At 39.2% G+C, this 11,507-nt stretch overlaps 2 protein-coding genes across 2 annotated transcripts; one reads left to right on the plus strand and one right to left on the minus strand.

The window, feature by feature from the left end:
* Positions 1-5,494: 5,494 nt before the first annotated feature.
* On the plus strand, positions 5,495-6,997 carry LOC113271458 (WD repeat-containing protein LWD1). The gene has a single exon (XM_026521323.1). The coding sequence runs from the start codon at positions 5,601-5,603 to the stop codon at positions 6,717-6,719; it is 1,119 nt and encodes a 372-aa protein (XP_026377108.1). The 5' UTR covers positions 5,495-5,600; the 3' UTR covers positions 6,720-6,997.
* A 1,029-nt stretch (positions 6,998-8,026) lies between these two features.
* Positions 8,027-10,637, minus strand: LOC113271460 (heavy metal-associated isoprenylated plant protein 35-like). The gene is made up of 3 exons (XM_026521324.1): positions 10,492-10,637; positions 10,193-10,271; positions 8,027-10,079 (listed from the first exon to the last, which is right to left on the minus strand). The coding sequence occupies exons 1-3, from the start codon at positions 10,522-10,524 to the stop codon at positions 9,256-9,258; spliced, it is 936 nt and encodes a 311-aa protein (XP_026377109.1). The 5' UTR covers positions 10,525-10,637; the 3' UTR covers positions 8,027-9,255.
* Between the last annotated feature and the right edge of the window lie 870 nt (positions 10,638-11,507).

The following is an 11,507-nucleotide window of genomic DNA, read 5'->3' on the forward strand; positions in this document are numbered from 1 at the left end:
ATCATGTTTAGGGATGCATCGCCGTCTATAAAAGCTCGCTTGAGAGGCTGCCTGTTCATATGGGTTGTGAGGTACAAGGGCCGAAGGTGCTCTCCCGGATAGCATATGTCTTCATCAGTAAAGGTTATAGCTTCCCGTTGCAACGGATTGTACGCCTTACTAGATGTGATGGCTGTAATAGCTTTGGATGCTTCGCGGATTCGATCTTTGCTAAAACCAAGTGAATCAAAGAATTGCTGAGCTAAGACTGTTTGGGCGAATTTTCTAGCGACTCCGGTCGTATCTGGGAAGGTAGCCGCCTTAGTCGCCTCGTATGCCTCCTCTTCCTTCTCATCTTCCCACGGCCTCCAGGTTTCTTCTTACGTAGGTTCATGTGAGATCATCATGATTTGGTGCTGAGGGAGAGGATTCTTTTGAACGCTTTGCTCTCCTATTTCTAGCTCACCTCTGGCTCGCTTCCTTTGCACTATATAACGCAGAGAAAAAAATTCCACATTCCGATGATGGACTCTTCTGTGATAGTGGCAGTACTGGTCATGCATCTTATCCGCTGCGGTTGGTTCCGTAACCACAAGTGATAGAGTTTCCTCTTTATTATCTACCTATTTCTCCAGAAGTCCTACTATTTTCTCCCTGCTGCATGGTAGTGGTGGCGGATTTGGTCTCCTTCTGTCTGTCCTTCCACCTCTCCTATTTGATTTTCCTCCCCGATAAGCAGCCACTCCTCCTTTACTTCTATCGCCTCCTTGATCATTTGACGCGGCATTAATAGAATGTAATTTCCAGCTATGTTCATTTCCCCCGGAGTTCATAACATTCGCGCAGTCTGATATCCGAGCCGCAGCCTCCTCAACTTCGACAAAAGTATGGAATTTGAAATTTGTCAAATTTAGTCGGAAGGCCACATCTATTCTTCGAATACAAACTTCCACCAAGCGCTCTTCTGGGATGTCCTCATGGCATTCAAGTGTAAAATCTCGGAAACGAGTGATGAACTTCCCAATTTCTTCTCCAACCCGCTGGGTGCATCTTTCCAAATCTATCGTTGTGACTCTCCTTTGGGCGGAATAGAATTTTTTTCAAAAAGAGTTGTATCATGTAGGGCCATAAACTGATACTTCTTGGTTTCAAATTATCATACCAAGTAAAAGCATTGTCTGAAAATGACTTTGGAAACTCCCTCATGCAGAGGCTTTCGTCCTGAGCATGTGCATTCATTGCTGATATGAAACGACTTACATGTTCTCGTGCGTTTCCTTTACCTCCATATGTTTTAAATTTTGGTGACACGTAATCTTCAGGATATGAGTACTCGGCAACCTCGACAGAGTATGGCGGCTCGAGTGAATCGTAGGCGTTGTATTTTTTTACTCGATAGTTTTCCTCTAGGTACTTGGCGATTGCATCTTCGGTCATGCCTGGAGCTGTGTTCTTGGCAGCCTTAGTTGCCGCCGTGCCTTGTTCTCTCGCTCGATTCAGTCGTCCGCGGAGCTCTTGCGGATTTTTAATGTATGCGTCTAATTCTTCTTGTAGATCGGACATCTCTTGCTCGCTGATCTCTGCCGGGGCTCTCTCTTTAGGTGCTTCTTCTTTCCTCTGAGATCTTCTTGCTCCTTGTACAATGGGTGTAGTGACTACCGCTCGGACACGTCCCTCTTCATCACTTTCTTCTTGAATGTTTTCCATAGTGACACGGTCCGGGTTTGGAAGTGTTTCACCCGCTGGCATCTCATGGATCGCACCTGGGAGTATCATGCTGGACTAGAGGCTAAGAACCTCCCACTATGGTCGCAATGTTCTTGGGTGAAAAATGGAAGGAGGAACTAGCCCTAATCACAGGAAGTACTCCCTAGGAGAAAGTATATAGGTTCAAGTAATGTGGAATTAATGATGATCTTAATAAGTGTACCCTCTTTTCCTTTTATAATGACCCTCTTATGGATAAACACCCATAAGATTACCATATTACTAAACTGCCATTTCCCTCTCCTTAAGTTAATACCAAACCCTAAAGGGCCTTTCTCTTTAATCCAAAGCCCAACTTCCTTAGTGTGTTCTTGTGTGGACTAGGACTTCCCATCTTAATGGGTTAGGTATATTCTCCAAGTCCCTTTATTCCTAGAAAGGGGGACTTTTATAGGTTAAGGGGAGGCTATTCGTATGATTAATCATTTTCATGTATCAACAGTCGCTTGACCGAATCATACCTATCCACATGGTTTAACAAACAATTCTTTTTTAGATGTAAAATTTTAAAGGTGGAATTTATGGGTACAGGAGATTTGGTGGAGTTACGTTTCCCTCGGTATAAATCAGTTTTCTTGCAAATCCTCCATATTGAGTCCGACCCCTTCCCCTAAAGATTTGTTAGGAAACTTGTCAAGGGATTTATAGACCCATTTTTTTGGACTCTAAATTCCGTGTATATGCAATTTTAAGATTTGAAGGTAATGCCAAATAAACTTTAAAACAAGAGAATCCTATAAATCCTAAGAATTTTAACTGAGTAACCAAACACTTAAGAGATATAAATGATTCCCATAATTTATAATCCCACGAAATGTGGGAATTAAGCGTTTGTCCCCCTCCTCACTCTTTCTTACTCTTATGGCCTCGGGCTAAAAGCCCATTTAAAAATTCTTTAATCTATTTTATTGAAATGACCTTTAAAAAAGAAGGAGGGTCCTATGAATAAAGATGTTACATGATGTTAAAATTTGACATAAACTCTATTCTTTAAGGGTATAATTGTCAAACCAACTTCAATATAACATATCTCACAAACCATACGTAGGAATTTGACAAATTTTATATATTTAGAAAGGTTTTTGAAAGACCAATCCAACGAGCGTCAACACAAATATCAAATTATTCGTATTTTTAGAAATTTTTATTCCTTAAATGATTTTTATTTTATTTTTCTTATTTGTGTGTAGATATTATCCACAATTTTTTTTAAAGTACCACTATTATTCAAAGTATTTTTTTTTTTTAGTGTGCAAATATTATCCACGACTTTTTTTTGGTGTGTAGCTATTATCCACAATGTTTTTCTAGTGTGCAGCTATTATTCACAATGTTAATTAACCTTCCATAATGGTTTGTACGATAATATGTACATTAATAAGTTTATAAAACCGTTTTTTAAAGATGAACAAACACATTGATACGAAGTTGTGTAGAAATTATCCACGACTAGAATCCATGCAGGAAATCTGCACAGCTAAAACGTGCATGATTCACAATTGTTTTAGGGCTAAGAGAATAATTTGAATAATTATTTCTATTTTTTTTTGGCCAATCAACAATTTCAATTTATTAAAATCAAAATGTGATTACATGATCGCTTACAAGAATAACAAAAACATCAAAATACAAGATAATAAGAACCCTAATACAAATGAAGATGTTAGTAGAAAGCATTCCTCTCTTACACCTGTGTTACACTTGTATGTGATGTGTCTTTACTTTACAGGCTGTCTTTATTATGATGTGTACTGTTTCTAGTGGTCAACTGACTTGTGAGGTGTAATTTTCTGGTTGGTCTTGTCTGATCTATTACAGCCTGTCTTGTCTGTATAAAACACAGCCTTGTCTGTGTGTTTGGTTAAAAAAAGCTTTCTGATTAATAAAAATATCTCTTCTTGATTTCTAGTATGGTATCAGACACCAATTAGGGTTTTTAATCCATCATCGATCTTGTTTCATTCCACCATTAAATCTTCTTCTGCAACTTAAACAACATCTTCTTCTGCGGCTAAAAGAACACCTTCGTTACATGTCAAGAACTCAAGAATCTAATTCTTCTTCCTCTATTACCTCAATTCCTCTTCATACTCTATCCAACATCATTCCTCTTAAACTTCAAGAAGACAACTGGTTAACATGGAAGACTTTTATCATTCCAGTTCTAAAGAAATTTCATGTTCTGGGTTATGTTACTGGTGAAATTCCATGTCCAGATGAATTTGTGTCAATGGATACCAGAACTACCCAAACAGTCAATCCTCTTTACACCTCATGGAAAGATACTGATACAACCATCCTTTTGCTACTCAATAATTCAATTTCCCCATCTATTATCTCTTATGTTGCTGGATCTACTACTTCTAAAGATCTTTGGGATACTCTGAAAGAAAGATTTGGTTCTTCATCTTCTACTCTTGCTGTACAATTGAGAACAAAACTTCAGAATCTCAAGTTAGGTACGTCATCTGTTACTGCTTATATCTCAGAAATTAGCAAGATCCGTGATTCTTTGGTAGCTTGTGGCTGTATGATTAGTGATAGTGAATTACTAGTTTCAGTACTTCGAGGTTTACCCTCTGAAAATTCATCTTTCTGTACCTCGGTTCGAATTAGAGATCCACCTGTTTCTTTTCGAAATCTACATAATCTTCTACTCAGTGAAGAAATCATCGTCTCTGATTCTAAACAATCTCTTATGTCTGAGGCAAATTCTAAGGCATTTCTTGCTAGTAGTTCTGCGTCTAATTCACACTCCACCAATAATTCTTCTCTTGGTGGTACAAATAATAATTTTCGAGGAAGAGGCAGAGGTTACAATCAAGGTCGAGGAGGTGGTCGTTTTCAATTTTTCAATGGAAAAATTGAAAAAAAAAATTAAAAAAAAACACAGCCTTGTCTGTGTGTTTGGTTAAAAAAAGCTTTCTGATTAATAAAAATATCTCTTCTTGATTTCTAGTAGATATCAATTACAGGTAAATCGCGAAGAGAAAGAGCCATATACCGTAAAGATACCCAATTTTTATAAACGTAGTAGGGAAGGATGATGGTATAATCCGGAATCGATTCTGACTATTTAATCTGATTTTCTTCTTCTTCAATAAGAGATACTCCTATAATAAAGGAGTTATTTACCCAAAATCTTGTAAATCCAAACGAACCCGGATGCCCTAAATCCCTTAGGTTGAATATAGATTCTAAGCAATACCGTGTTGGATTGTCGATGTTCTTGAGTCGAGAATAGCAAGTCACGAACCAGCAATCAAGGAATAAGTCGCCCTCAAAGCGAAAAGAAACTCGCCCAAAATGGCGAAGAAAAATCGCTCCATATAGCAAAGAAATATGTCAAATGACATCAAGAGCAAAACAAAAATACTTTTATTCAATTAAACTTAAAAAAGAAAAAAAGAATTCTTGTTCAGATCTGGTCCAAAAAGGACCAAATTTGAGCAAAAGATTAATGGAGGCTAAAGATTTTTGTTTCAAACTCTATATTTCTATTACCCGAGGACCAAAAGAGTAAGACCCATATTTTCTAGGGTCATCGTAGAAGAATAATTAACCCCCGCGATATTATAGATTCCTGGAAACAAACCCACCATCAGATTAGGAATTGCCCTAACGTGAACAAATCCGAGATTCGTTAATTCCCTGTACTGTACCCCTGTTAATATCTTATCAACATTTTCCATCCTTATCCTCCCGTCCATGCCCTTTACCTACTTTACTCTCCAAGAGGGCCAAGAAAACAAAGAGACAAACCCCATCCACCCTCATTTTTTCACCTCTTTCTCTCTCCCTCCTCTCTCCCTCTCTAGAAACACAGCAGGAAGCAGAAGAATCTGGTTGAATTAATGGGGACGAATATGATGAATAGTAACAACATTGATCAAAATCACGACGGATCAGAAGAACAACAACTAAAGCAACAACAGAGATCGGAGATCTACACATACGAAGCACCATGGCACATCTACGCCATGAACTGGTCCGTCCGTCGTGATAAGAAATACAGACTCGCCATAGCTAGTCTACTAGAACAATACCCTAACCGTGTGGAAATTGTTCAACTCGACGATTCAAATGGTGAGATTAGATCCGATCCTAATCTCTCTTTTGAGCATCCATATCCACCTACCAAAACCATCTTCATCCCCGACAAAGAATGTCAGAAACCAGATCTCTTAGCTACTTCTGGCGATTTCCTCCGTATCTGGCGTATTAACTCCGATGACGACACAGGCGACGTCAACGAAGATGAAAACAGCACCAACCACCGCGGCGGGAGTGTTGAGCTCAAGTGCTTGTTGAATGGGAATAAGAACAGTGAGTTCTGTGGACCCTTGACTTCGTTCGACTGGAACGAAGCAGAGCCGAAACGGATTGGTACATCGAGTATCGATACTACGTGCACGATTTGGGATATAGAGAGGGAGACGGTGGATACGCAGTTGATTGCTCATGATAAGGAGGTTTATGATATCGCTTGGGGTGGTGTTGGTGTTTTTGCTTCGGTTTCAGCTGATGGTTCTGTCAGGGTTTTTGATTTACGCGATAAAGAGCATTCAACGATTATCTATGAGAGCTCAGAACCTGATACACCATTGGTTAGGTTGGGATGGAATAAGCAGGATCCTAGGTACATGGCTACCATTATTATGGATAGTGCTAAGGTAGTGGTTCTTGATATCCGGTTTCCTACATTGCCTGTGGTTGAGCTGCAGAGGCATCAAGCTAGTGTGAATGCTATTGCATGGGCACCACATAGTTCTTGTCACATATGTACTGCTGGAGATGATTCTCAGGCATTAATTTGGGACCTGTCATCAATGGGGCAGCCGGTGGAAGGCGGCCTTGATCCTATCTTAGCATATACGGCTGGAGCTGAAATTGAGCAGCTTCAATGGTCTTCTTCACAGCCCGATTGGGTTGCCATTGCTTTTTCCACAAAGCTTCAGATACTTAGGGTTTGACATTTGAAATTTTAGATATTAGATGACAGTGATTAACGCATGCATATGATGAATTAGTATAATGATTGTAGAATTCTTAGATCATAATCATTAGTTTCACAAAACTACTTTATATATGCTAGACGCCAAGTATTAATCACCAGTGACAAAATAGTTCTATGAGTATGATTGATGTTAAGTGTGACATTGGTTTATTTGGTCTTCTTCTTATGATTGTTTTGTTGTTATAATGGAAATTGTCTTTCGTTTCATCAAACGTGAATTTTGCTGTTGGGGTAGCTGAAGCTTTGAAAAAAATTCCTTGCTAAGGTAAGTATATAGATAGTTTGTAGGTCCACCGTGTCTTTATCTGTGTAGTGTACCAATTTGATTCCAGATGCTGCATTTCATCTAAAGATTATTATCTGCTATGGTTTTTATGGTTCGCCAGTAGTCCTTGCATGAGCATAGCCCCCACCTTCAAAATGATGAAGCTGGTTTGCAGGTTTTACAATTATGTTTCTGTCATGAATAAGAGATGCACTCCAAGACTGAATGGCAGTCATTGCAGACCCTAAGGCCCTTGTTTATCTGTATGGCAATAGCCAGTTCGTTACTGTGAATATTGTGTATGTGTTCCTTATCTTCTTCTTCCACATCCTAAAACACACACAATTGGTCGGGTACTTGTCCTGCTATCTTCATCTCAATAACCAATGTTTTGACCTTTTTCTAAACTTTCCTACACTGTGTATGACCTTGTCTGCAGAATGGAATCCATGAACCTCTTTGCCAAACTCAGTTACACTTACTGCTGGTTTCTTAAGCCCCTTGCTCTTTATGCGTAATTTAATTTGCTCAATTTCTTGGGGTTGGCTTGAATAGATGTGTATGTGTGACATCAATATATAGTATCCGGGGTATTGTGGGTCAAGGTGAAAAAATTCTTAGTTGCAATTTCTCCTAATTTTTGCCATCATGGTTTCTACAAACTAAAGAAAAGCTGCCAATATGCTGTTGTTGGCATCTGATTGCATTTTCTTGATAACTTCAAAAGCTTCTTCTAGCAATCTAGCTTGTCCAAGCATATCAACCAGGCAGGTGTAGTGCTTCATCTCAGGTACCACATTTTTGTTTTTTGTTTTTCATGTCTGTAAAGAACTTCAATAGCTTGATGCATTTGTCAACAAGTCCTGTGCGACAGGCAGCTTCGAGGGATGTGAATGTGTTGTCGTTCGGCTTAACTCCTTGTTTGAGAGTTGAAGTGCTTTTTGGCCATGACCGCCCATGCCATACCTTGGTATCATTGCATTCCTTGAACTAACATTCCACATACTTGGGAGGCTATTAGTGGACATCTGAACAGGCGCCACTAAATCTCTGCAATTTTCATTCATGGTATTGTATTTTCCAATTTGAAAATCAAAGACAGACTTATTTATGTCTTTTTCTTCCCCTATGAATTGGATCCCAATTAGGCACAAGTGGGAAATGTTGTCAATGTTGCAACTGTGTTGGATTTTAATCCTGAAACTTGCATTTGATTGAAAATTTACTGAGATTCATCAGCTCATTCATTTTCGTTAAACCAATTCCATAAGAAGGCTCTAACAGATCAAAACCCAATCAAACATTTGCCGACACCGTTGAGGCGTAGAGTCCTTCACCTGCAAAATGAGTCACTGCAGGTGAAAGGTTAACCACTGCAGCTATATCTGCCACAAGCATGTTGAGGCGTAGAGTCCTTCACCTGCAAAATGAGTCACTGCAGGTGAAAGGTTAACCACTGCAGCTATATCTGCCACAAGCATGCCGCCCTCCTGCATCTGGTGGAACAGCCTGCAGCCGTCATCAGTTTGGCCACATCTTGGATACAAATCAACTAAAGCATCCTGGACAAACGTATCCGTCTTGAACCTAGTTCTGATGGCTTCATTGTTAGAAGAACTCAAATGGATTCATATGCGGGGAAGCTAGATGGCTGGGATGCAGAGCATAGACTCTAGATGCAGTGGAGGCGAGCAATATTATGGTTACCTACAGCAACTATCAGGTGGAAGGGAGATGCGCCAGACTTTTTGAAGCAGTTGAAGGAGAACATTGTAATCCTAGAGTTGAAGGAGAGAATAGGATTAATGCTCTGAGAGGGCAAAACGAGTATGTTATTTTGCTAAATTGCTGTAAATAGGCAACAAGGCGGATTTTGCTTTGGCAAGGAGTGATGATGCAAATGCAACCATAGAATAGGATTAACCTTGTTATAGTATTTGATACTAGGAAATTGTCCCTAGCTACTCACTCGCAGCAGGGTTTATTTGGATATGTCACTAAACTTGTAGTGATTCAAAGAATTTTCGTATTAAATATTTTAATTCGTATTAATAAATTCAAAAACAAGAAACCCATTCTCAAGAAATGAAATAAAAAATTAATATGAATTCCCATCCCCATATAATCTAACTAGCTAGCCAAATTAAAGTTAAGCCAAGTTGAACTGAATTGAAATGAATGCCATAGCAATTTAGTCATATAAATGCGGACGATACTGTATCCCAACTCACATGATCTGACATCCTACGGTATTCTCAACACTGAAATAGTCTCCTACCCTTGGGACCGGTGGTTGAAGCTCTGGCAAAAATATGATAGGCGCAGCTTGCTGGTCACGAGCATACACTCTGCTGCCTTCATACATCCGGTATCCGTAATTGTTACGGTTCTCTCCCCCGTAATAAAACATTGATGGAAAAGACTGAGGCGCCAAAGCATATGAATCCGTAATAGTTGTTGTAGTACTATAATCAGATGGACCATGTAATTTAGACAAGGGTTCAACTACTTGATGCACCATCTCAGGCTGCACAGCGCCGGAGTCATCCTGCTCTGTTACTACTTTACTAACAATTGAAGGAGTTTCGACTGGCATTTTTATTGTTTCCGGTACTAGAACAAGAACAGGAAGAGTATTACCAGTGATGTCGCTAGTATGACCCTCGTAGCAATCAGCCTTCTTATGGTGGTGCTTAGAAGATGCTCTTTTTTTCCTACTCCCATCCGCTGTTTTTGGATTCTCTCTATTATCCCTGCTACAACTCTTCTGTTCATCCTGAGCAGCAGTACTTGTACATGATGAGTTTGGAGGACATTTTTCTACGCCTTTGTTTTCACAGTTGTCTGCTAACGGTTTTGTAGTGGGGTTCTTAACTTTTTCATCATCTTTGTTAGGCTCGGACTTGCCGTTACTACTGCTATTATTAGTACATGCTAACAATTCAGCATGCTTTCCTGCTCGCATCAATTTCTTGATGAGAATTCTTGGATCAACATTCCCGATGACCCTCACCTTCGGCTCTCTACTGTCGATTTCAATCTTCAGGACACCTGAAAATTATCAAAGCTAGAATAATCAAGTATGCATGCTAGTGCAACTTTAACATAAAGAATGACCAAAACCAACTTTGTAGAAAAGACAGCTTAAGTATCTAGGTACATACCCTCAATGGTTTGTAATAATTTCTTCACCTTGCGCTTGCAACCATCGCAACAATTCACAGAAACCTTCAAATCAATCCTCTGGAAAAAAGCCAACAATGCGGAACTTCTCTCAGACCCTAGCTATGCTAGCTATATGGTACTAGGTACCGAATAAGAAAGGGAAAGAACAAAGGAGAAAAATCAAACGAAAAGAAAGTTTGGAAAAAAAAAACCAGCCAGCTAGCTAGTAAATTCTCATATGTATGAGCCTGAGCGTGAGAGTGAGAGAGGAATGCAATAAGTACACAGTTCGCACTACCTTTAGTTCAGCGTCGTCAACCTTGGTTGCCATGAATGTCGCCTCAATATGTCCTGCTGATCCGCTAGTGACTGCCAAATGTGATGAGAAATTTATGCAGCTGAGGACAGGACAAGACAAGTACCTCACTGCTGCTACAATTAGTAGAAAATGAGTGAGGCACTGGGGGTGGGTCTTTTCTCATTTATATATAACTGCTATTAGTGTTAACCTATAGCTAGCTAATCAAGGGTACTACTGGTGGTGATTAAACTACAGTATATACTGTTGTTAGTACACAAAAATCTTTGCTTTTCTTAATTAATTAATATCAAAAAATGCTACACCAACGCAAAAGAATTTGGACAGCTTTAATTCTAAGCAAAGGAAAACAAAACAGATGAATTTGATAATGATCATTCAAATTTAAAATATATATCGATATACCTAGTAGTAGCACCTATCTTTATATAATGTTCCAAAATGTGTGGGTGGGTAACAAAAGTCTTTCGTCCACTCTGTTTATGATGGTCTCAGTGGTGTATGGTTGGACTTGGATGTTCTTCTTCCTTTTTTTTTTTTTTGAACAATATTTTGTTTAGCGAACCCATTGTACCAAAAAAAAACAAAAAAGAAAAGCTATCTATAAAATAAAATAAAATAAAATAAATTCGGTGGAATTACATTTGAGCAGTGCTATTGTGCACGACTACGTGGGAGAGATCAATAAGAAAGCCGCTTATCAGTCGTTGGATTTTTTGGGAACCACTAGGATTGATTTTACATTACATTTTCTTTTTTGATAGCGAAAAACAGAAAGTGACGAGATTTGAGAAGATGACCATCACTGGTGGGCAGTATGCTGAATAGCAAACTTGGCGAGATTATGAATTTACATCTCGCTGAACGTAATTGAACTCCACATCGGACAGTACAGATCGCAGGGCCTGGATTCTTTCGATAGTGCCTAAAATCTTTCGGGGAGTGGTTGCAGTCTGATCATTAAGAGTATTGACGATTCTCTGACAATCACCGTC

This window comes from Papaver somniferum, chromosome 4 (assembly GCF_003573695.1).
Source record: "Papaver somniferum cultivar HN1 chromosome 4, ASM357369v1, whole genome shotgun sequence".
NCBI classification, from domain to species: domain Eukaryota; kingdom Viridiplantae; phylum Streptophyta; class Magnoliopsida; order Ranunculales; family Papaveraceae; genus Papaver; species Papaver somniferum.

What these genes read in the sequence shown, in the direction of transcription:
- LOC113271460 (XM_026521324.1), bottom strand. Translation starts at nt 10,524, where the DNA reads ATGGCAACCAAGGTTGACGACGCTGAACTAAAG. An exon ending in TTGACGACGCTGAACTAAAG is followed by an intron (nt 10,272 to 10,491) that starts GTAGTGCGAACT and finishes GCTTTTTTCCAG; the next exon opens with AGGATTGATTTGAAGGTTTC. An exon ending in ATTATTACAAACCATTGAGG is followed by an intron (nt 10,080 to 10,192) that starts GTATGTACCTAG and finishes GATAATTTTCAG; the next exon opens with GTGTCCTGAAGATTGAAATC.
- LOC113271458 (XM_026521323.1), top strand. Translation starts at nt 5,601, where the DNA reads ATGGGGACGAATATGATGAATAGTAACAACATTGATCAAAATCACGAC.